The 24306-nt window shown below is 49.0% G+C and overlaps 1 protein-coding gene across 2 annotated transcripts; it reads right to left on the reverse strand.

The window, feature by feature from the left end:
• Positions 1–5399: 5399 nt before the first annotated feature.
• CNIH4 (cornichon family member 4) lies at positions 5400–23649 on the reverse strand. 2 transcript variants are annotated; one of them, XM_028111843.2, is made up of 5 exons: positions 23528–23649; positions 20201–20269; positions 15205–15317; positions 9241–9381; positions 5400–5602 (listed from the first exon to the last, which is right to left on the reverse strand). In XM_028111843.2, exons 1-5 carry the CDS (start codon positions 23594–23596, stop codon positions 5575–5577), a joined length of 420 nt encoding a protein of 139 aa, XP_027967644.1. In that variant the 5' UTR covers positions 23597–23649; the 3' UTR covers positions 5400–5574. The 2 variants fall into 2 exon arrangements, with proteins under 2 accessions (XP_027967644.1, XP_027967645.1); XM_028111844.2 differs by lacking the exon at positions 20201–20269 and having other exon boundaries at positions 23453–23535.
• Between the last annotated feature and the right edge of the window lie 657 nt (positions 23650–24306).

Here is a 24306-nt window from a genome sequence, read left to right on the forward strand (position 1 = left end):
GCGCCCGAATGGCTGAGTCGGTGGAGCGTGCGACTCGACCTCAGGGTCGTGGGTTCGAGCCCCACGTTGGGTGTAGCGATGACTAAGGATTTTCCCAAAAATAAAAAGGGCAGTTTTGCCATCATGGATTAGTTTAGGAAAATTTAGGGAACACTTACGTTTTCTTTGTATTTTAAAGACTTATTTATTCAGAGAGAGAATCAGTCTGACTCCCCGCTGATGTGGGGCTCGATCTCACGACCCTGAGATCACAACTTGAGCCAAAATCGAGTCGAATGCCCGACAGACTAAGCCATTCAGGTGCCCCAGGAACTTGCATTTTAAAGGAATCACGTGCCTGCCCCATCTTGTTCAAAAATATTACTGTATCTGACATTATGCATTAGAAATTGCATATGTTGACTAGTAAATATACTTTGAAATTAAAATTTATTTCCTCATGAATAATTACGTAGTTCTTTATTTTTAAGATTTTATTTATTTGAGAGAGCGCAAGAGCAGGGGGGAGGTCAGGGAGAAGGAGAAGCAGGCTTCCTGCCAAAGCAGGGAGCCCGATGCGGGGCTTGATCCCAGGACCCCGGGATCATGACCTGAGCCGAGGCAGATGCTTAACCCACTGAGCCACCCAGGCGCCCCATTATATAGTTATTTACAGATCTCCTTGGTGAGGGCCACCTGGGTGGCTCAGCTGGTTAAGCATCCAGCTCCTGATCTCAGGGTTGTGAGTTCAAGCTCCGCTTTGGTCTCTGAGCTGGGCACGGAGCCTGCTTAATTAAACAAGAAGATCTTGGAGAAAGCATTGAGTATGTACAAACCCACAGCACATTTGTGTTTGTGAGAAAAGGGAAAGAAAATCAGTTGTCCCAGTTGCCCCCTTTAGGAGGCTTCCCTCTAGGAGCAGAGTCCTGCACGGAAGGACTGTCTTCTGAAGTCTGGGCTGGGTGGGCAGTTGGCGGGAGTCTGCTGCGGCGTCCTGAGGAACAGGTGGGAGAAGTTTTTCCACTTGTTTTCTTTAAATACGGCTGTACTCTGCAGACTTGGAAACACTATTCATCTACATTAACCTGTCCTGCCAGACCCCAGGACCAGGGATACAGAACTTCCCAGCCTTAACAAATCCCAGAGTAGGGAGCTGTATTTGGGGGGGTTGGGGCAGAGGGAGAGGGAGAGAGAATCTCAAGCAGACACCACGCCCAGCACAGAGCCGGGGGTGGGGGTGGGGGGGCGCTTGATCATGACCCGAGCGGAGATCAAGAGTCAGATGCTTAACCACTGAACCACCCAGGTGCCCCAAGAGCTGTATTTTAAAGATTTTATTTATTTGAGAGAGGATGAGAGAGAGCATGGGAGGGGGAGGGTCAGAGGGAGAAACAGACTCCTCGCCGAGCAGGGAGCCCGATGCGGGGCTCCATCCCAGGACCCCGAGATCATGACCTGAGCCGAAGGCAGATGCTTGACCAACTGAGCCACCCAGGTGCCCCGTTTTGTGAATTTAGAGAGTAGTGGTTAACATCGTGGTTTTGGAGTCCTCAGGCCTCACTCGATCCTCTCACTTGACACGAAGCTCGGACAAGTTCCTCCACCTGCCAAAGCTGGGTGCCCGCATCTAACAGCGGCAGCTGACCATACCGTACCGGCCGCTCGGCTCTGTGGCCTCGGACGACACGCAGTAAATCGTCAAACGAGTTTTGAAGATTGGCTGAAAAGTCAGTAGAGACGATGCAGCCAGCAAAATCCAGAATGTTGGGACTTCTACGCAATAAATGACCTGACGGCTAGGTCCCATGACCCAGTTTCTGCAACAAACTGCAAGGAAAGCAGAGGGAGCCCAGCAGATGCAGGGACATTAGCCAGATGAAACGGACACGTCTTGTCTGGATTTCAGGGCGATCAAGCCAACCGTTGGGGCGGGGGGGGGGGGGAGGACAGACGTCTGAGCACCACCTGCAGGCTTAGCCCTAAGGAACGAGTGCAGTTTATGTAAGGTGTTGCTGCTGGTACTATGGTCGTGTGTTTTAAGAACCCTTATCTTACGGAGATGCATACAAAAATATGACGGTATTGCATGTTTAACGATGTCGATGTCAGGTAGATTAGGGAAAAACCAAGAATGTAGCTGGTAAGATACAAAATGACCAAGCAACATGCCTGAGTCCTGTTACTGTGTCCGTGGAGCCACACGAGGACCGGTCATGCCCCACAGGCCTCCAGCCGATGGAGAGGACGTGTCCGTTCTCATCAAGCCCCACGGGTCGTGCCTGCTGTGAATGAGGCCGCGCTTCACGTAAGCAGTAAGCTGAGCCCTCAGAGGAGATTCGTTCCTCATCTGACTTGATTCCACGTCACATCCTCATTGAGAGACTATCGATTTCCGTGAACTGAGCTGTGAAAACAGACAAAGGAAGGACTCAAGCTCCTTCCCGCTCAAGTGCCAGCCCCTCGCCCCAAAACCATGTGGTCCCCAGAGCAGCAGGGGGACGAGGTCCGGTCGGCACCTTCGTGCGTCACACAGACTCCTGTGCCCTCTCAAGGTCACGCACGCAGGGGCCGTGGTGGGCACGGGGCCTTGTTTGCTTAAGCAGACTTTCTGACCAGGTGCTAACGTTCGGTGGGACCTGGTGCAGATGACAGGACTGCTCGGTCACGGGTCCCCAGGGAAGCCAGCCGCGCCCACCCAGCCTCCAGAGCAGCAACTGAACACAAAAGCAGCTCTGACCGAGGACTTGGAAAGAGCAGCCCGACGCAGGACCCCGTGAACGACCCCCGGGACAGCGACAGTCTTAATGTCTGACGTCGTGACCGCAGCTCGTGACGCTAACCCTTCAGCTGGGGGTGACCCTCGTTTGGGAATTCGACTACTTTGGGCGAAAGATGTTTATTTAACTAAAGCAAACCGCGTTGACTATGGGCTCCTAGAAGCCTCACAGGAAGCTCAGCTGAGAAGCACAAGGCCTCGCTGACGACCTCTCCGGAAGCCAGGGGAGCTGACGCGACACAGGCTCCGGGGGCCAGCGTCTCGATGGTCCTCGCAGCACTGCAGCCTCACTCCTCCGGCTCGCTGGCCGCCGCTGCACACCAGGCACGGATCCGCCCGGCACCTGACGCTTGTTGCCACCATGACTCCGGTTTTGGTCGCAAGGACAGCAGGTGCGGTGGTCTCCGATCCTGGCCCCGCAGGTCTCAGCCCGTTCAGTGGGACCTGCCTTATGTCGCTCCATCATGTCTTCCTTCCCGGATGGACTTCTTGCTGAGAGAGCCGTGGAACCACAGTAGGACACCGTTGTGCATCCAGCAGCCGCTCAGGGCCTCTGCGCGAGGAATGGTGTCAGGTGGCGGCAGGAGACCCCCTGCCCACAAACGGCCAATCGCGCAGAGGACGTGCTAAGTGCCGGACGGAGTCAGGTCCACGGGAAGCATCCTCGGCTCTCAGCTGCAGAGCACGATGGTGTGAGAGGAAGCGGGCTCGGACTCCCACTGCCTTGTCCTCGGCGAGGGAGGAGAGCTGCCCAAAGGGGCTCCCGGGCTCGGGGCAGCGAGCAGCATCTCGGCTCTGGCTTCCTCCATGCTCAGCGAGGACGGGGACCAGGAGCCAGGACGCGACGCAGGCAGAGGTCACAGGCGGGAGCACCCCGTGGGCGCTGGGTCCTGCCCGTGCAGAGATTCCAAGGCCACCTCCAGCCTCCCTTCCCGCTAAGCGGTGGGGAGATGGAAGGATCTGGAAGGTCAGGGAAAGCACAGTGCACGAATCCCTAGCACTTAACCCCAGCTCTCGAAGTCTGTGCTTCTCCCCTCTTTTCATCATTCGTAGAGGGACCCCGAGAAAACACAAACACTAGTCACCCCCTCTCCTGGCTCTGATGCAGATGAGCAATTCAAGTTTGGAAGCTTTGTTCCTTCTCAACCAGTTAAGTGTTTCAGAAGGGCTTACGGCCTGGGCTCGCCAACGACGCGGGTCTGCGCTCGCTGCTAGAAGACTCACGGGGGGAGAGCAAACCCTCCACCGCCTGCAGTGGCTTGAAGTGACGTGTCTCTTCAGCTCTCAGGATTGAAGCCTCCCCCCACCCCCGCACGGCTTCGTGGCTTTAAAAGCTTGAGCAGGACGTTGGGGCACTGGAGAGTGGGGAGAACGATGGGGGAAGAGATCAGTTTGTTCTCGGGTTGGGTTTTTCAAAAGGCGGGAAGGCACCTCCAAAGGAAAAGGTAGGGAAGGTGCCCCCCAGTCACTTCCACATCACAGCTGCTTGGCTCCCGGCATCAGCTAGACCAGCAACCCGGAGGAGGGACTCGCGAGGCCCCGGAGGCCAATGGCCTGTTTCCCTCAGCTGCCAGTCCCTGTTCTGCCACGTGCAGCCAAACGCTCCAGACAGGGGCCCTTCTGCCCAGGCCAGACCGAAAGGACACGCAGCGTCTGATCTCTTGGTGACCCCACACTTTGTGTAGCTGCCCCGCTTTTGCCCCGACGTGGGTCACTCCCCTGGACTCTGCTGTTACACAGCAGTGTCTGGCCTAGAGGCCAGTGCCTCAGATGACGACGTCAGGGCGCAAAGTAGGACTGAGAATGAACGGCCGGGTCACATCCCCAGGCAAACAGAGCCCAAGAGGTCAGCGCACCAACGGCAAGAGCAGACCCCGCTCCAGGGCACCAAGTTTGGCTGGGCAGCACCACGTCCGTGAGACGGCCTGTCCCGCGTCTCCCGAGTCGCAGAGTGGACATCGGCGCGGCAGGACAGAGCTGAGCAGTGAAGGGCTCCACGGTCACTCGATGACCAGCTAGTCCTGCTCTAATCTGATGCACATCTTCTACCAAATCACCTCTCCAAACCCACGAGGCAATGTGTCTGAGAGACCAGACGCCACGGGGTCCTCAGAATACAAGAGCGGGACCCACAGGACGGAGCAGCTCCTATGGGTTTGAGGGTGATTTTGGAGGCAGTGGCTTTAAATGAAAATTCTTGATAAAACTTTGCTTTTTTGATTTATTTTCCTTTCTAGAAGCAGGAATTACATTGTACCTGGGCAAATGGCTTATAGGGTTTCACAGATTCTGCAAAGATGTATTTTTCGAAATGCCATTTTCTGTTAACATTCTTGTGAAAAGACTTTTAGCTGACAGTCCCATAAATCTTGACACCGAATTAAATATATGAAGCTGCCAAAGAGGGGTCATTTCTCTCTTCCTCTGCCCGGGTTAACAGCACTGCTTGCTCTAACACTCTGCCTCCTTGGCAGAGCTTCTGGTAAGCTTTCCCTCTGATCTGTGTCCTTTGTGTCTTGGCTCGCAAGGCCAGCATGGTGCTCCCGCTGCTACGTACCGGTAATAATCTTCAACACGCAGATGACGAGAAACACGTATCGGGGTTCGGGCTAAAGTTGAGAACCAGAAATCTACAAAAACTCAATTTGTGTTTTTTAAATACTTTATATGGTAAAAATACAGCAAAAATATTTTTTTTTTTGTTCAAAGAGGAAAAAATATACTGCTATGGTCCCGGTTCTAAGGATGGGCTCAGCCGTCTCAGGCTCCCGGGCTGCGCGCTGCGGTGTGGGCGGACTCGGGCCGCGGCTCCTCCGGCTTCAGTCGTTTATCAAAGCTAAAATCATACTGCGGAGAGAAGAGACGAGCGTTACCAGCGGCCCCTGAGCAATGTGCCGACAAGTCTGCTCTGTCCCGGCTTGTGTCTCTGAGGCTCAGCAAGGAACATTCATTTGAGCAAAAGACAATCACTGCTACAGTTTTTACAAGAAGGACTACTTACTTGGGGCCTCTCAAATCCCGATTTTTTTCACGAAACAAAATAAATAACTGGGGTGGGGATGGGAGTATAACCTAAAACCAACGTTGGGCTAGAGTTCAGAAGAAGCCATGTCCAGAAAACAAAAAACAGAACGTTAATTCCCTAGCCAGGCCTTGCACCTGCCGTCCCGAGGCCCAGATCCCTGCTCCCTGTCCACCCGGGATGCCCCTGCACGGACCTCACAGCGGCCGGGAGGGCCCACTGCAGGCCCCAAGCACTGAGCTTAGCGGCCCCCGCTTCCGCGCCAGACTCTGTGCAGAACCCTGGGCACCATCCATGCAGCCTGACCCGTCGGGCACGTGGCAGTCACTCGGTGGACACTCCGCCCAAACCACCGCGACCTACACGGCGACAGGACCATCATCATGGCCCTGTACTGAAGTCAGCCTGGCTGTGCTAAGAGCAGAGGACCAGAATACACAGAAACCCCTTACACACCACTAATGGTGTCCTTAGTTGTCCAAATTTCACATTAGTGAACGCCGCACACAGCGCGGATTAACGGCAGTAGCTAATACTCCTGAAAGATTTTTGCAGGGCGCCTGGGTGGCTCAGTCGTTGGGTGTCTGCCTTCGGCTAAGGTCGTGATCCCAGGGCCCTGGGATCCAGCCCCGCATCGGGCTCCCTGCTCCGTGGGAAGCCTGCTTCTCCCTCTCCCACTCCCCCTGCTTGTGTTCCCTCTCTCGCTGTCTTTCTGTCAAATAAATAAGAAATCTAAAGGAAAAAAAAAAAGATTTTTGCGAGTTAACTCTAGGTCAGCATAAACCCAAGTGCTTTACGTGCATTATCTCATTTAGCGCGGATCACAACCCAGTGAGGTAGGTACTAGTTACTATCCCATTTCCAGATGAAGAAACTGAGGCACAGAGAGGTTAAGAAACTAGCCCTGGGTCACACAGTAAGCAGTGGGGCCCAGATGGCACCAGGCTGGCACCCAACCCAATACCAATGGCACTGAGTCCAGCACTCTCTAAAGATGGGCATTCTCCCCTCTAATTCCATGGGACAAACCCTGAGCGTCAGCCACGCAGCAGGCAACACGAAGCTGGAGAGGCCTGGTGAGGGGCCGGACGGCTGGGAATAAAGCCACCAGACACAGCAGCAGCCCCCAGCTGGAGAAAGCGTGAGGCACATGTCCTCTGAGACCAGACCGCTCCCTCATCCGGGGTGCGAGCAGTGGGTGCGCCCAGGGGCAAGGACACAGCAGGGTGGCGGACGTGACAAGCTCAGGAGGCGAGGCAAGAAAGAGGGACGCGGCGTCTCCCAAACCTGCTATGAAGGCTGCCTGCCTTACACTCAGTTGTGCGGGGTCCCCCCTCGACCTGCCCCCAGCGGCCACCCGGCCCCTCCACCCGCCTCCAGCACCGTGCCCCGGCCAACCCCGGAGACTCCTGTGTGATTTCAAATCCCAGGACTTGGTGTCTACGCCTCCTCCTCCCCCCACAATCCTGCATCCCCCCGCCCCTCCCCCCCACCCCCGGGCTCCGCCGTGACCAAGAGCAGCCACACAAGACAGCCGCAAGCGACACGGCTCCCAGCCCTGCCCGTGGCCTCTCCAGAAGCAACTATGAGGGAACCTCTCTGGCGGCCCAGATACCTTCACATGGTTTCACTTTTAAAAAGTCAAAAAAAGCCAGGGTGCCTGGGTGGCTCAGTCGGTTAAGCGACTGCCTTCGGCTCAGGTCATGATCCTGGAGTCCCGGGATCGAGTCCCACATCGGGCTCCCTGCTCAGTGGGGAGTCTGCTTCTCCCTCTGACCCTCTTCCCTCTCGTGCTCTCTCTCTCTCATTCTCTCTTTCTCTGAAATAAATAAATAAAATCTTTAAAAAAAAAAAAAAAGCCAGAAGACGGTATGTCATCATATCTTAATATTACATTTCTTTGGGGCGCCTGGGTGGCTCAGTCGTTAAACATCTGCCTTCGGCTCAGGTCATGGTCCCAGGGTCCTGGGATCAAGTCCCGCATCGAGCTCCCTGCTCTGCAGGAAGCCTGCTTCTCCCTCTCCCACTCCCCCTGCTTGTGTTTCCTCTCTTGCTGTGTCCCTGTCAAATAAATCTAAAATATATATATATATATATATTATATTTCTCTGCTCTTTATTTTTCACCATTAAGGATTAAAAATTAAACACATAAGGAGTGACGTATAGTTCGAGAACCAGAAAATGATACCAGTGTGCTTCTTCTATCCCACTTTTTAAATTATTTAACTAATATTTAAACTCAAGTTAGTTAACATAGATATCTATCAATTATCTAGATACCAATATATCTATAGAGAGAAAGAGAGAGAGATTTTTTTTTTATTTAAGTAACTCTATGCCCAGCGTCCCTCCTTTTCTTATTTTAAAAACCAGGACAGGGCTCCTGGCTGGTGGAGCGTGGGACTCTTGATCTCGGGGCCAGGAATTCAAGCCCCATATTGGGCACAAAGATTACTTTAAAAAAAATTAATAAAATACAGAAAAAGCAAATATGATTAATAATGAAAAGAATCTAACCTAATTTCAATCCAATCTGTTTGTGGCTGCAATAAGCCCAGGAGAAGGATTTTAGGAAGCCTGCTTTATCAGGCAGAGGCTAAAATGGCTCTGACTTCAAAACTGTTTCAGACAAACAGCAATTTTTTAGAACCACTATCTCTATGCAGTTTCTAATTACTGGAACCCTCTGAATGACAGCAGTTTAGTTCAACACAAGTTCTTCCTAAGAGTCCTCATGCCTGTGTGAAAAATTTAATTTTACCTGGGGGAAAGAATAGGCATGATCTAGTTAAGCTTGCATGCAAAGGTTAAGCCTGACTTCTGGCCTCCTAAACTTTTAACGAAATCCGAAATCATAGGCACACAATCTTGTCTCTCTTCCTTGCTCTGTTCATCAGTCTCTGACAGGTAAAGAAGGTGGCATGTTTATCTCTAAAGATAACTTAACACGGGACGCACGAGGCTTCCCACGTCTGAGGGCCAGGCCTCGCTGGTGGCGCTCATCTCCGTGTGCCGAGACCAGGAGGCTGACACGGTTCTACCCGAATGGGCCACCTGGCCCGCGGGTGAGGCAGCGCCACCCTCAGATCCTCACGGCCGACAAAGACCGCACCAACTCTCAGCTGTCCGCGCCTGACCCCCAGGAGACCCGCGGCAGGCCGGTCCCTGGGAGTGCGGCCAGCACCACTCATGACCGGCAGTGAGGCCTGGACACCGGGGAAGGAAGAGAAAGCACGGGGCCAGCGTCGGGGCTAAGGAGGAGCGAAGGCCACAGAGTTGCTCCAGTGCAGGTCACAGCACACGGATTCGATCACACTTTTATACAAAATGCACACAGCCGCCAGCAGCCCGCAGGACCCCCGAAGCTCTGGGTCGCCCACACGAAGTCGCACAGGCCAGTGGTCTCACCTGCCGAAAGCAGGCATCACCAATGGGGAAGTGCCGCGACGCTGTAAACTCACCTGTAGAGATACATGAAGAAACAGAGCAGGTGGAAGCCGAGCTTGACCATGGCCTCCTTCATGTGCGACTTCAGCTGCCCCCGGTTGTGTATCTCTGTGGGGTCAAACACCCCCATGTTCCCACTCGGCACCATAATGAACCTGGGGAGCACACGTTAAAGGGACAACCAAATCGTCAGTAAAAATACTCAAAAGTAAGTACCCAATAACAGCCAACCTTCAAAAGTGAACCAATAATAGGGGCGCCTGGGTGGCTCAGGTCCTGATCCCGGGGTCCTGGGATCGAGCCCTGCTCAGCAGGAAGCCTGCTTCTCCCTCTCCCACTCCCCTTGCTTATATTCCCTCTCTCGCTGTGTCGCTCTCTGTCAAATGAGTACATAAAATCTGAAGAAAAAAAGCACTGAACACTTTAAATGTGTGGTATGAAATGCACCCTCTTCACTAGTTATTTTTATTGATCATATTCCTGCCAACTCTAATTTAATTAAGAAATTTAACCCCCTGGGGTGCCTGGGTGGCTCAGTTGGTTGAGTGTCCGACTCTTGGTTTTGGCTCAGGTCATGATCTCAGGGTCCTGGGATCGAGCCCCGTGTCGGGCTCCCTGCTCTTCGGAGAGCCTGCTTCTCCCTCTCTGACTCCCCCTGCTTTATTCCCTCTCTCGCTGTGTCTCTGTCAAATAAATAAATAAAATCTTTAAAAAAAAAAAAAGTGAACCAATCATAGCAGCCTTAAATTCCGACCAGATATGGACAGGGCGCCACGTGCTTTTCCTTTGAAAGACACAACACTTGTTGATTTGTGCTGTAATTTTCCACCCTCTGAAACAAAACAGTGACAATCTAGAGAAGGATATTTGATGCATCAAGACCCTTTTACCCACCTGTAGGAAACTCCTAAACTGGTCATTCCTACAGCCATCTTCCACCGGACACAAGTAAAGGGGGCTCCAAACCAAAACAATTTTATCAAGTTCTTAGAAACTTCATTTAGAAAGTTCTAAAATAATTAATGCAACATCTTTATTAAAAAAGATTTATTCATTCACTTGAGAGAGGGAGAGAGCATAAGCAAGCAGGGCGAGTCGGAGAGGGAGAAGCAGGCTCTCCACTGAGCAGGGAGCCCGACGCGGGGCTCGATCCCAGGACCCCGGGATCATGACCTGAGCCAAAACCAAGAGTTGGACACTCAACCGACTCAGCCACCCAGGCGCCCCTTAATGCAACATCTTTATAAGGAGGAGTGTTAAACATAATTATTCCCATTTCACAGAAGATAGAAAAGAAAAATTCTATGAAACGAGATTAGACACATCTATGTCCAGATGAGAGCCCTTCTCTGTGGTGCTCCTGCTGATCTGGAGATAATAAGCCTCAGTCTGCCCGGTTCGTAAATGGCACCCAGCCTAAGCACAATTTAAAGAAGACAGAATGGAAATGATTTACAGTAAGTACCACCACGGTAAAAACAAAACTCCTCTTCAGTTAAGACAGCAGATAGTTGAGTCAACATGTAGTGTCTAGCTCTATGTAACTTTTACAAAAACGGGCCAAGTTCAAGATATTATTAAATAATAATACTCTGACGAGCCGGAAATCTACTTTTCATAGTGGTGGAGGCCTGGCCGCGGCGGGACAAGCAAAGGCAGAAGAGAAAGGCTCGGCCAGCATGCACCTCCTTCCAACCCCGAACCAATCCCACCCAGGGTTCCCACACACTCAGAAGAGTCCAGTTGTTTTTTAAAAACCCCGAAGAGACTGTGTTCAACATATGGTGGAGTCTTTTAGGCTTTCATATTTATTTCACGTCACTCCGTATGTCACAGTCTTCTTTCCCTGAAGGACTCCCTTTACGAGTGAGGAAACCAGGTCACTCCGGGAGGGCCCAGCAGTGTAACTGTACGGGTGGCAACACCCCGACTGCCCCCACCACTAGTACGACGATGACGTGTCCTGACCTTGCGCCGCCCCCGACCCCTTCCTGCCACACGCACGGTTTCTCAGCAATGACTTCTGTGAAGCGCAAGTGCCCCTGTGGCCCACAAATCTGAAACTCTCCCCCAAATCCTGCAGCCCATCTAGAGCTGAGTGGAGGGTGCAGACAACACCTCAGCTCCGTCTCTGATGACAGTATTGTCCTCCTCGGCCATCCAGGTGACCTCGCAGCACGGTCTCTCTTCCTGGTGGTCCTGGCGGGCTCTCCGCCCCACCCTTCACAGGCCCCCTCCCTCCTAGCACCGCGCTGGCGGTGGTCTCCTCCGCATTCCTGCATCCCGACCCCCGTGCAGCTCCACGGCCTCACCCCAGACTCTGAACAGGCTTCCCTACACCTCCTGGCTTTTCCCCACCATCCAATCGATACTACACGAGGCTTCCAGAAAAATCTTCCCAAAGACACTTTACTTCATCAATTTAGTTAATCAAAAACATACAGAGCAAAGACTACATGAATGGGCTACTAAGCACATGAAAAGGTCCTCAATTCCCTTAGTCATTAGGGAAATGTAAATCAAAACCACAGTGAAACACCACACCCAGCAGGATGGCTAAACTAAAAAGACGCGGGCGCCTGGGTGGCTCAGTCGGTTAAGACTGCCTTGGGCTCAGGTCATGATCCTGGAGTTCCTGCATGGACTCCCGCATCGGGCTCCCTGCTCGGCAGGAAGTCTGCTTCTCCCTCTGACCCTCCCCCCATCTCATGTGCTTTCTCTCTCTCTCATTCTCTCTCAAATAAATATCTTTATAAAAAAATAAATAAAAATAAAAATAAACTAAAAAGACCCAGGGGCGCCTGGCTGGCTCCATTGGAAGGGCACGCAACTCTTGATCTCGGGGTCAAGAGTTCGAGCCCCTCGCTGGATGTGGAGAGGACTTAAATAAAAACAAATGTAAGAAAGAAAGACACACAACAGGTTAGCAAGGATGTGGAAACAGTGGAACCCTCATAACACAGCCGAAGGGAAGGTAAAATGGTGCAGCTGCACCAGGCAGTTTGTCAACAGGTTAAATATAAAGTTACCATATGACGCAGCAATTCCACTCCTAGGAAAAATGAAAACGTATGTCCACACAAAAATGTGCACATGAATGTTCAGGAGAATTATTCATAATAGGCCAAAAATAGAAACAATTCAAATGCCCTTCAAGTGCAAATGGACACACAAAATGTAGTCTATCTGTACAGTGGAATATTATTCAGCGATACAAGGGAGTGAAGAACTGACACCTGCCACCCATGGATGAACCTTGAAAACATTACAGCGAGTGAGAGAAGCCCGTCACAGAAGAGCACGTACTGAACTCTCCTCTATGACGTGTCTGTGCAGAATGGGTCTTAGGAGACAGAGCATACTCTGGTCGCCACCAAGGGCCGGGAGGGGAGGGCAGGAAGGAGTGACTGCTAACACATAGAGAGCTTCCCTTTGGGGTGATAAACCTGTTCTAAAATAGACTGTGGTGATGGCTGCTTAAATCTCTACACCAAGGGGCGCCTGGGTGGCTCAGTTGTTAAGCGACTGCCTTCAGCTCAGGTCATGGTCCCAGGGTCCTGGGATGGAGTCCTACATCCGGCTCCCTGCTCAGCGGGAAGCCTGCTTCTCCCTCTCCCACTCCCCCTGCTTGTGTTCCCTCTCTCGCTGTGTCTCTGTCAAATAAATAAATAAATCTTTAAAAAAATCTCTACACCAAAAACATAGCGAAAAGAATACTTTAAATGGGGCGCCTGGGTGGCTCCGTTGGTTAAGCGACTGCCTTCAGCCCAGGTCCTGATGCTGGAGTCCCGGGATCGAGTCCCGCATCGGGCTCCCTGCTCAGCGGGGAGTCTGCTTCTCCCTCTGACCCTCCTCCCTCTCGTGCTCTCTCTCTCTCATTCTCTCTCTCTCAAATAAATCTTTAAAAAAAAAAATACTTTAAATGGGTGAACTCTATGCTACCAGTACCTGTATTTATAGATCAACTCCTTGGGCCGAGAGTCTCTGTGACCCATCCTATCCAACATGACCAGCTTTGTCTATTCCTACCCCTACATCTAGGTGGCTGCCACCCGATTAGTGCTTAAATATGCCTTGCGTGTCTGCCTGCTGGTTTCCCTTCCAGCCCTCCCCCGCCCCGTGTCTGGCACGCCGGAGAATCCCTCACCAGCCCTGCACAGCTCCGCTCACACCGGCTCTCCTGAGAGGCCCGTGCGCAGCCATCCGACTCCCTCCCAGCCCGGGTTCCCCATCGCTCATCAGGCCCTGCAGCCGGCCTCTCACTGACCCAGAGTATTTTGTTATTCTGTGTTTTGCCTCTTTGTCCACTTCAGATGTCTGCATCCCCAAAAGCATAAAGTGCAGACATCTGAAAAGAGGGGCAGGATCCATCTGTTGATTTTTTTAACCTTTTTATTTTTTTAGTTTTTTTTAAAGATTTTATTTATTTGACAGAGAGAGACACAGCGAGAGAGGGAGCACAAGCAGGGGGAGTGGGAGAGGGAGAAGCAGGCCTCCCGCGGAGCAGGGAGCCCGATGCGGGGCTTCATAGGCGCCCCTATTTTTTTAAATTCATTCCCTCTATAAAAAAATTTAAAAAAATAAATAAATTCATTTCCCCAAATCCAGTCACTTCCTCATCCTCAGGGCTTCCACTACCACGTGCTCCCTACCCCCTTCCCACCCCTCCTTTATTATTTTCTTTTGTCCTTCTTTTTCTAACTGCACTTTTAAAAAAATCACACGTATGGGGCACCAGGCTAGCTCAGTCCGAAAAGCACGTGACTCCTGATCTTGGGGTCGCTGAGTTCAAGCCCCACGTTGGGTGCAGAGATTACTAAACAAAATAAATAAACTGTAAAAAGTTAATAAATAAACTTTAAAAAATAAAAATTAAAAAATCACATTTAGGGGCGCCTCAGTCGTCAAGCGTCTCTGCCTTCGGCTCAGATCATGATCCCGGGGTCCTGGGATCAAGCCCCGCATCGGGCTCCCTGCTCGGCGGGAGGCCTGCTTCTCCCTCTCCCACTCCCCCTGCTGTGTTCCCTCTCTTGCTGTGTCTCTCTCTGTCAAATAAATAAATAAAATCTTTTAAAAAAATAAAATAAAAAAATTAAAATCACATTTAAAAAATAAAAATTAAAAATCACATGTAAAGATCAGCTGATTTTACCCTAAAACTAGATAAAAGTTTAAAAAAAAAACAAAAAACAAACCTAAAAATTTAGAACAACTAAAAATAACCTCAAGTTTGTCAAGATTATCCCACAGTTCTTCACAAGAAAATACATACTGTACAAGTGCCCAACCATACTATTATATCCAGTTAGTGTTTACACCAAGCTATGTTTGAAAAGCTTCCTAAATTCGTTAAATTAGAATTCTGACATTATCCAGTCTGCAGACTTTAAAATGAAATTCTCTCTGGAGCGTTCCAAATATACTTTAATTAAAAACCTGCAGATATAAGGAACAAGAATCTTATATTCTCAGACTTTTGATCATTCTTTTTTTTTTTAAGATTTTTTATTTATTTGAGAGAGAGAGAATGAGAGATAGAGAGCACGAGGGAAGAGGGTCAGAGGGAGAAGGAGACTCCCCGCTGAGCAGGGAGCCCAATGCGGGACTCGATCCCGGGACTCCAGAATCATGACCTGAGCCGAAGGCAGTCGCTTAACCAGGTGAGCCACCCAGGCGCCCAGACTTTTGATCATTCTTAATGTAAAACACGTAAGTCCCTAGACATCACAACTAAACATTCCATATTTTTTAAACTTACACATGTAAATTTGTGTTTTTATCACAAGAGTGGCCCATGCAAATTGCTACTTGTCCAGTATACCAAAGTAAACAAAAACATATGCTGATATAATGTAGCATTCTGCGGTCATGTGTTTCTTGACTGGCACATATTTTATTGCAGAAGAAAAAGCTATTACAGTTTTTTAAATTTTTCTTTAAATTGCCGCAACACAAAGCCGTAAACAAACTATACTCACCGATATATATTCCAAGTGGCAACAGGCAAGTTGAGAAGGAAGATGAACCAGTGCAATGAAACGAGCATTAATACAGTGACAATGGTATGGCCAATCAATTCTGGAATTACCCACTGCAAGGGAAGAACATAGTATTATACCTCCCTGCTGCGCTCTTCCTGAATGTGCATGTTATTTGAAGCTAAATCAGTGAATACACAGAGAATTTACAAGCTCATGTTTCAAGATTATTTTTAGACTCAGATGACCCAGATCTCCATACTGCAGGAACCGCTTACCCCATGCAAATACATCAAGGCACAGCTTAAAAATAATGTCCTTAAATTTCAATTATGTTTTATCCTAAGCAAAGGTTCAGATTCATTCACGAAGAAGGCATGAATGACAACCGGGGTGAAAATGGAGCATCATTTACTTTCTAGTCCAGTGTTTGTCCTAAAGCCTCTTACTCTAATTTGGGGTGGTTTATATCCCAATATATAATGCCTTGGAAGTCAGAATATCAATCTTCAACATTTTCCAATCTCCAGAATCCTGCAGGGAAATCATTTCACACACACGCATGCACACAAAAGGTACTTAACAGCTCACATTAACAGCTCAAAGTTGAACAAATATGGGGCGCCTGGGTGGCTCAGTCGGTTAAGCGTCTGCCTTCAGCTCAGGTCATGATCCCAGGGCCCTGGGATGGAGCCCCACGTCGGGCTCCCTGCTCGGTGGAGAGCCTGCTTCTCCCTCTCCCTCTGCCTGCCTCTCTGCCTACTTGTGCTCTCTCTCTGTCAAATAAATAAATATTTTTTTTTAAAGTTGAACAAATATGGTAATGAAGCAGGATGCCAGCCTACCGGCTTTCGAGCACCCACTGCCCTTCTGTGTGCTCCCTTTGTTAACTGTGCAATATTCTAGTTCTCATGCACCAAGGGCTATTAAGTCCTCCACTCACCAATAATCTTCCTCCCCTATGAATAGAGATTTTTCTTTAAAAGGAAGTTAATATATTTATGCAGACACAAACTGGTAATCCCCACTTGCAGAAATGAGAAAAACTCAGAGGTTAAGTAACTTGCCCAAAGTCAGCTACTTAGTGGTAGAACAATACAGTATAAACCCAAACACACTGGCCCCAGGGCTCTCTGCACTTAGATTTTAGAGAGTGTTTTTGGAAACAAAGAAGAAGGGATTTGCTAGGCCTTAAACCTAATTTGCAATCAACTGGAACTTTTTAATATGTAATACAGATTTTTTTAAATTTAAATTTAAATTTTTTTAAAGTGTAACCAATTGGGGCGCCTAGGTGGCTCAGTCGTTAAGCGGCTGCCCTCGGCTGGCTGCGGTCATGATCCTGCCTCGGGCTTCCTGCTCGGCGGGAAGCCTGCTTCTCCCTCCCCACTCCCCCTGCTTGTGTTACCTCTCTCGCTATGTCTCTGTCAAATAAATAAATAAAATCTTTAAAAAAAAAAAAAAAAGCCAATTTTCGGGCGCCTGGGTGGCTCAGTTGGTTAAGCGACTGCCTTCGGCTCAGGTCATGGTCCTGGAGTCCCGGGATCGAGCCCCGCATTGGGCTCCCTACTCAGCAGGGAGTCTGCTTCTCCCTCTGACCCTCCCCCCTCTTGTGCTCTCTCTCTTTCATTCTCTCTCTCAAATAAATAAATAAAATCTTTAAAAAAGAAAAGCCAATTTAAAAAATAAAAAAATAAAGTGTAACCAATTGCGCATGGTGCTGACCAGTGCAAGCTGCAGAGTCAAACCTGGGGTGGAATTCCTGCTCTATCCTACTGATCAGCTTAGCAATCTTAGGAAAGGTCACCTACCCTCACTGAGCTATGATTTTCTTCCCTATAAGATGGAGATGACGATCCCTGCTGTACAGAATTAGATGGACAGCCCACCGAAGCCACAGGCCGAGCGAGCGCTCTGGACGGGGCAGCCCGGTTCCTGTTCCTCTCCCCGGGCCCTCCGCCCACACGCAGTAGCTCCCAAACTGTATTTCTTACCGTGTTTTCCACAGACAAACTGGAAGCAAAAGTTTTAGGAAGCGATACTTAACATGATGATGCTTGCTTTACTTACTTTCCAACCAAGCTCTATGTTTTCATTCTCTTCACTGCTTATTAGCAATGTGTTCTTCCCCTAATTGCTCTCTAAATACCAGCACTAGGCTTACAGCCCCCAGCAGGAGCCTGGAAAGTTCTCCTGTGGAGTAACTGGATGGCACAAGAGAGAACACAGACAAAACAACTGCCCTTGGGGCACCCCGACAAAAGCCCAGGTAGACTTCGGCCAACAGCCTGGAGTGCGCACGGGCTTCCCGTGAGTATCTTAGGGCTTTACCCTTACATATGGACAGACAGCCATGAACCAGAAATTGAGGGAAGCCTCCAATATGAGAGGAAAGAACGCAGAGGGAAAGGAGCTTGGAGGGAACAGAAATAATGGAGGAAGCAGAAGGAAATTTCAAAACTACTATAATCAAAATTTTCAAAGAGCTAAAAAACTCAAACTTGAGCCAAGACAACAAGCTCTTAGAAACGAAAACTTGACTTAAATGGTACGCACACTAGGAAATCAGAAGAGAGAGCAGAGGGAATCTTGAAACAAAAAGGCAGGAAAAAAACAGAGGGATAAAAATTTTTGAAAGGACCAGGCAGATAATCCAGCAGATCAATTATCCAGTGTGTGAAAGTTGTTGAAAGAGAAGGGGGGGGAAGGGGGAGCACATTATCAAAGAAAGAACAGATCTCCCAGGTTGAAAGAGCCATAAGATGGCTGAAACAGGGGGGGGAAAAAAAAAAAAGGTGGCCGAAACAGTGCACTGAAAAAGGCCTCAGCAAAGGCACACAAAGGTAAAGCCCTGCAAAATTCCCAAACACCAAGGATAAAAAAAGCTTCTACAACTTCTGGAGAGGACAAGGGAAAAAACACAAAAAACAAAAAACGACAGGCGGGGGGATCACATAAAAGAGAAAGAAGAAATAAAAACGGCATCATACTGCCCGACGTGAACGACACTGGAAGTCAGAAGACTACTGACCAATGTCTTTCAAACTCTGAAAGAGAATCTTTGCTAACCTAGAACGCTATGCTCAGAGAAACTATCGCTCCTGGATAAGGACAAGACATTTTCAAACATGCAAGGCATCCGAATTTAGTCCCCATGTACCGAATCTCAAGAAGCTACTCCAGCAAAATGGAGCAGTGGGCCAACAGAAAAGAAGACATGACTTCCAAGGAGGGCCCAGACCAGGGGTCCCAGGATGCGGGCTGTGGGGCGGGCCTGTAAGCGGCCAGTCCAGACCACAGCAAGGACGGTGGTCTTGCGGAGAAAGGTCACCTGGAAAAAGAGCTCCCCGATAGATTAATGTTTGACCCACATAGAAAATAGTACAGTAAAGCTTTAAAGATATATCTGAAAAGACTTCATAATGGGTAAGTGAAAACTAAGGAAATTTTAAAAATGTAGCAATTACTAACATTGGGAAAGAGAAAGCTATCCAGAAAAACACAAAAGAAAGAAAAATATGATCACTGTCTACTATGAGGCTCAGTACCAAAAAAGATTTAGTATGTTACTGTAACAGTACATTGTAACAATGTAAACTTTGAGTATCAATTTAACTCAAAAAGGAAAACAGGAGAGGTGATGCTTAGGGAAAGAGGTACCTAAAAACTATCATATTGACTCAGAAGTCAAGAGATGATACTTAAAACTGATAAATCAAGAAATAGCAGTACAAGCATATAAAAGAGAAATATGGATGTAAATATCAGAAACAAATTAACAGCTCAAGTGTGGAAATCAGCTGCCACTAAAAAGTATGACAGATTGGATTCAAAGGGGTGAGGCAGGGACTGCTGTTTTTCAGGGTGAGCTTTGTAGTACCTTTGACTATGGTTGTGTGCAAATATTACCGTCACAAAAGTAAAAGTTAACATTAAAGAAAGTGACTTAACTTCAAACTGAAGGGGTAATTTCTCAGTAGAAGAATCCAGGTAATCTTAACTTTGCATTTCCAATTTTTATTTTTATAAACAAAAACCCAATTAAACGCCCCCTAAAATACCCTCTAAAATATTGAGTAAGAAATATAAAAAGAAATACAACCCAGCTGGTAAAATATATATCTAATCATTCTTCTGAAGACGATGAGGACTGAAACTAATATTAATTACATCTCAATTTTTTTTAAAGTACAGCAGATAAATACAAAATATTTTATTTAAATCAATCACTGTATTAAACCATGCTCCGGAAAATTCAAAATAACGAAAACAAGAAGAGGAGGAATATCGTTTATTAGTAATTTTAGTTTTCCACATGTGACTTTTTCCCCTCGTGGGCCAGAGAAACGTTAAGCAGATGAAGAGGTGAAAAGACACATGGGAATAATTTTTAGGTCAAGCCAAAAGCACCTCTCAGTATTTAGGGAACTGTTATATGAACTTTTATCCAGAAAGCTCTTCTGTCTGCTCAGCCCATAAAATGGATCAGGACTAATTGGTTTCCCCCCATCCAGACAAACCCTGCAACTCAGCATATTCTTGCCAACGTAAAGTTCTGACTATATACCAAAGGTAAAATGGCCTTGAAACAAATCAACTCATTAATTCCATTTTTCAGCAAGCCACGAAAAGAAGGTCGTCTTTTATGCAACAAAAAACAGCCTGAGCTTTTTTGTCACTAGCAGGGAGGATGGGTTTAGACACAGAGGACAAATACCATTACCCTCAATAATGAGCCTTTCCCTCATAAGTACTGATGGGCACAGGGACAAGGAAGAAGCACAGTAAAGAAACAAAATTTCCAGTGAGGTCCTCTAGTTTGGTTCACGATCTAAAATACTGCAAAAACACAGTAGCTCTACAAACATTCCAATGAATAAGCAGCAACATGAACTTCAAAATCACATACACATACATTGGTTATCTATAAATAATCTCTAATGCAGAAAATGGAGAACCACCTTCAGCACCAGAAATGAGTAAAGAAATGTCTTACCTTGTTTAATTTTGAGCAACATGATCTAGCATTAATGTAATCACATTCTAAATCAGACAATGTAATGATCTGAGGACCAAGATAAGGAATTGTAAAACTTCTTTGAGAACAACTATTTTTGTCTTTAAGTTTCAGACAGAAACCCAATTGCAGCGCAGAATTAGATTTGACTTGAAAAACTTTTATTTCCGTAAAGTTCACTCATTAGACAACTCAATTTTCTGAGTTATACTCCTTCAACTATTTTCAAAATAATCTTATTATGCTCAATTCTAAAGTGACCCATACGAGACCATTCAATCGGAGTTCCTCAAAAATCAGTGACCGTTAAGAAACGGAAAATAAAACAATTTAAATGTGAAAAACCTGAATTCCCAATAATAGGAAAAGTGTTTATTTATGAAAGATCCATAAACTGTCTTTGAAGACTCAAGCTGTGAAAAAAAAGATACAAAACTATCAATATAGGGGCGCCTGGGTGGCTCAGTCGTTAAGCATCTGCCTTCGGCTCAGGTCATGATCCCAGGGTCCTGGGATCGAGCCCCGGATCGGGCTCCCTGCTCCGCGAAGAGCCTGCTTCTCCCTCTCCCACTCCCCCTGCTTGTGTTCCCTCTCTCGCTGTGTCTCTTTCAATAAATAAAATCTTAAAAAAAAAACCATCAATACAGGATGGTCCTATGTCCGTACTGGTTATGTCTCCTTCCAGGTGATCTGTTTTCCTAATACTTTTCTCTATTTCCGAAACCTTCCACATTAAACACACTTTATACTAGAATTAAGCAAAAAAATGGTTTTCAGGGCGCCTGGGTGGCTCAGTCGGTTAAGCGACTGCCTTCGGCTCAGGTCATGATCCTGGAGTCCTGGGATCGAGTCCCGCATCCGGCTCCCTGCTCGGCAGGGAGTCTGCTTCTCCCTCTGACCCTCTTCCCTCTCGTGCTCTCTCTCATTCTCTCTCTCTCAAATAAATAAATAAAATCTTAAAAAAAAAAATGGTTTTCAGTACCAAATGTAAACTCACGAGGATATGTGATACAGAAGGAAAAGTCCTCAACTGAACAAGGCCTGAGATTTGCTGTGAAACGCTCCAACATCCCCTCCCCACCCAGGAAAGGAGAAAGCAAAATGCTGAAAGTCACTGTTGGTGACAGAAACGGGGTTTATTTCACTATGCTCTCTACTTTTATGCTTGAAAATGTCCAATGAAACAAGTAAAAATAAATAAATAAGTTCACGTAAATTCTAAACATCTCCATATGGATATTCCCCCCAACATCTCAACACAAAGTCAAACTCATCTCATTTTCCACAAATCATCCGCCTCCAAATGTGTTTTCTTTCTGTCGCTGACACAAGCACCATTTGCCCAAGCTCAAACCGCGACAAGTTATTTCTGTCACATCTGCTTCACATCCTACACCCAGCCTTCCTCCTCACTCCACCCATGAATCCCTCCTTTCACCTGCCCACACTCAGAGCTGTTTCAAACTCACAGGGGCCCACTCCCCAGCGGTTTACCTTCCAGTCTTTCCCATTTCCAACCCACTTTGCAGATTCATCTTCCTAATACTCCATTTGCTTACTTCAAAAATGTTCAGGGGCTCCCTACTGCCTAGAGGATAAAAGTGAAAGCCCTCCCCGCCTTAACACCCAAACCCTTCAAAATCTGCTCGAATCCAGCCTTTCCCACCTGACCTTCTACTACCACCAAAATCAACCATGTCCTCCGGATGGTCCATTCTTTAACCCGGTCATCCAGAAATGCCATAAACACACCCGAATCTGCACCTCTGCTCTTGCCTGGATTCTGAATATCCACCCCTTTCCTTCCGTGGTTTTCTTCATGGTTCAAAGTCCAGGAAAACTTCTATCCCTACAGAACTTCTACTCTGACCGTTTTCTACCTCTCGCCTCTAATATTAAGCTAGTGCAACTATCCAAAAATACAGTAATACAATATACTGAATCTCATCAAAACACACCCTAAATGTACCTGAATGTCTAAGTCAAATATTCCACCTAACATTTTTCCGTGCACATAAATTGGTATAAGCCATGCCTATTTTAAACTATCAAGCCGAGCTTGCCAAACTGCAAATACAGAAATCCATGCTTCATTTCTCTGGAAGCCCCAGTTCCTTAGGTCGCAAGAGGGACATAGGTCGTCAAAACCTGGGCCCGTGATTCTGCCGTTTCAGTCAGTTCACCAAACCTAAGAAAACTCAAGGTTCTCCCTCGACTGGCTGACTCGGTGGGTACAGCATATGAGTCTTGATCTTGGGGTTGTGAATTCCAGGCCCAGCTTGGGTACAGAGATTACTTAGAAATAAAATCTTAAAAGAACACAAAACCAACTCAAGGTTCTCATTAGAATTCAAGTAAAATGTGCAGCTAACTGGGGCCGGGGAGGCAGACGCGGTGCTGCGGGGCCCGGAACGCCAGAGCTGGGAAGTGAACAGGTCCCGCGGTAAAGATAAGAAACCCCAGGCGGAGAGAGGTGAAGTACTGTGCACAGCAAACATCTACCTAAGGAAAGGGTCCTGACTGCAAATTCTGTCCCTTTCCTCTCCAACGGACTGCCCGTCCACCATACCATGAGGGCACGCTGAAAGCACACGCTACCAACACCCCAAAGCCAAGACGCTCTGGCAAACAGGAAGTTTACTTCCATCAGAAAGCACTACGAGTGACTTCCAAGGAAAGAAAATGCAATTCCGCATGTTTGTTTCCTAACATGTTAATGACTTGAACTGGAGGATGCACTGGGCGACGACGAAGACTGGTTGCTCCCTGAGGGCAGGGTGCGGGTCCAAACCTCACGTGCTGGCCTGTACACCAGTCTGCGGACGAGCACAGGAGCCAGTCTTCTGTGCGGGCGCTGCTTCGGCACGGTCCCACGCACGGTCCCCCGCGGAGGGCTGCTTCGGCCGCGGGGCCCGGCAGGCCCCGCACGACGCCCAAGTCCCAGGCAGGGCCCGGCCGCCAAGGCCCCGGCGCCACAAGGGCGGCGGCGGCGGCTGTCGCCCACAGCGACCAGAGGCGGCACGTCGCGTCCGCTTGCCCGGGACCTCAGTGTCCCCCGCGGCCCCGCCAGGGAGGCCCCGCCGCCCGGCCGCTCCGGGCGGGGCCGGTGCGCAGGGGCGGGGGCGGCGGGAGTGGCGGGCTTCCCGACGGGCCTTCCCGGCTGGGCCGTCCTCCCGCCCCGCTTGCCGCCCCGGTCCCGGTCCCGGCCGCGCCGCCCTCGCCCCCGCGCACCTGCCCGGCCCTGCCTCAGCCCCGTCCCCCGGGCGCCGGGCCCGGCCGGCCTCCGCCCGCCACAGGCAAGGATACGAAGTACACCGAGAGGAAGATGAGCGCGCAACAGTCGAGGAGAGAGAAGACGAACACCACCGCCTCCATCCTCCTCCGCCGCCGCCGCCGCTCCTTCCGTCAAACGGGCTGCGGCGCCCGCCGCGCCCGCCCGCCCCTGATAGGCCCTCGCCGGGGCCGCTGGGGCGCGTAGTGCGGGCGCCACGGCGCGGCATGCCGGGAGTTGTAGTCCTCCCTCGAACCACCCGGCCGCCGTAGTTCTGGCGCATGCTGGGAAGTGTAGTTCATGAGCACAACACCTGACTGGGGGACGGTCGGAATGCTACCCTTAATCTGATTCCTTCCGAAATTTATGACAAGAATTAGCGAACAGGGGCGCCTGGGTGGCTCAGTCGTTAAGCGCCCGCCTTCGGCTCAGGTCATGATCCCAGGGTCCTGGAATCGAGCCCCCCCGTCGGCCTCTCTGCTCGCGGGGGGCCTGCTTCTCCCTCCCCCACTCCCCCTGCTTGTGTTCCCTCTCTTGCTGTTTCTCTCTGTGAAATAAATAAATAAAATCTTTAAAAAAAAAAATTATCGAGCATTTACTGAATGCTGGTAATCTGTTGGATACCTGTTACAACGTGTTATCATGTGCGATTTTTCTTTTGGATTCCGCGCAGGGCCCACAGGACCCCGGACTTGGCAATGCTAAATCTCGCCGCAACAATCCTTGGCTTACAGGCTGAGACTTGCCCTTCCTGATCTCCGTTTCTCCAGAGGTTTCCCAGTACGTTGCTTATTCTGTGACAGTAGAGATTCTC

Source organism: Eumetopias jubatus, unplaced genomic scaffold (assembly GCF_037043125.1).
Source record: "Eumetopias jubatus isolate StellerSeaLion01/CBP00866 unplaced genomic scaffold, mEumJub1_p1.0 scaffold_12, whole genome shotgun sequence".
Classification (NCBI taxonomy): Eukaryota; Metazoa; Chordata; class Mammalia; order Carnivora; family Otariidae; genus Eumetopias; species Eumetopias jubatus.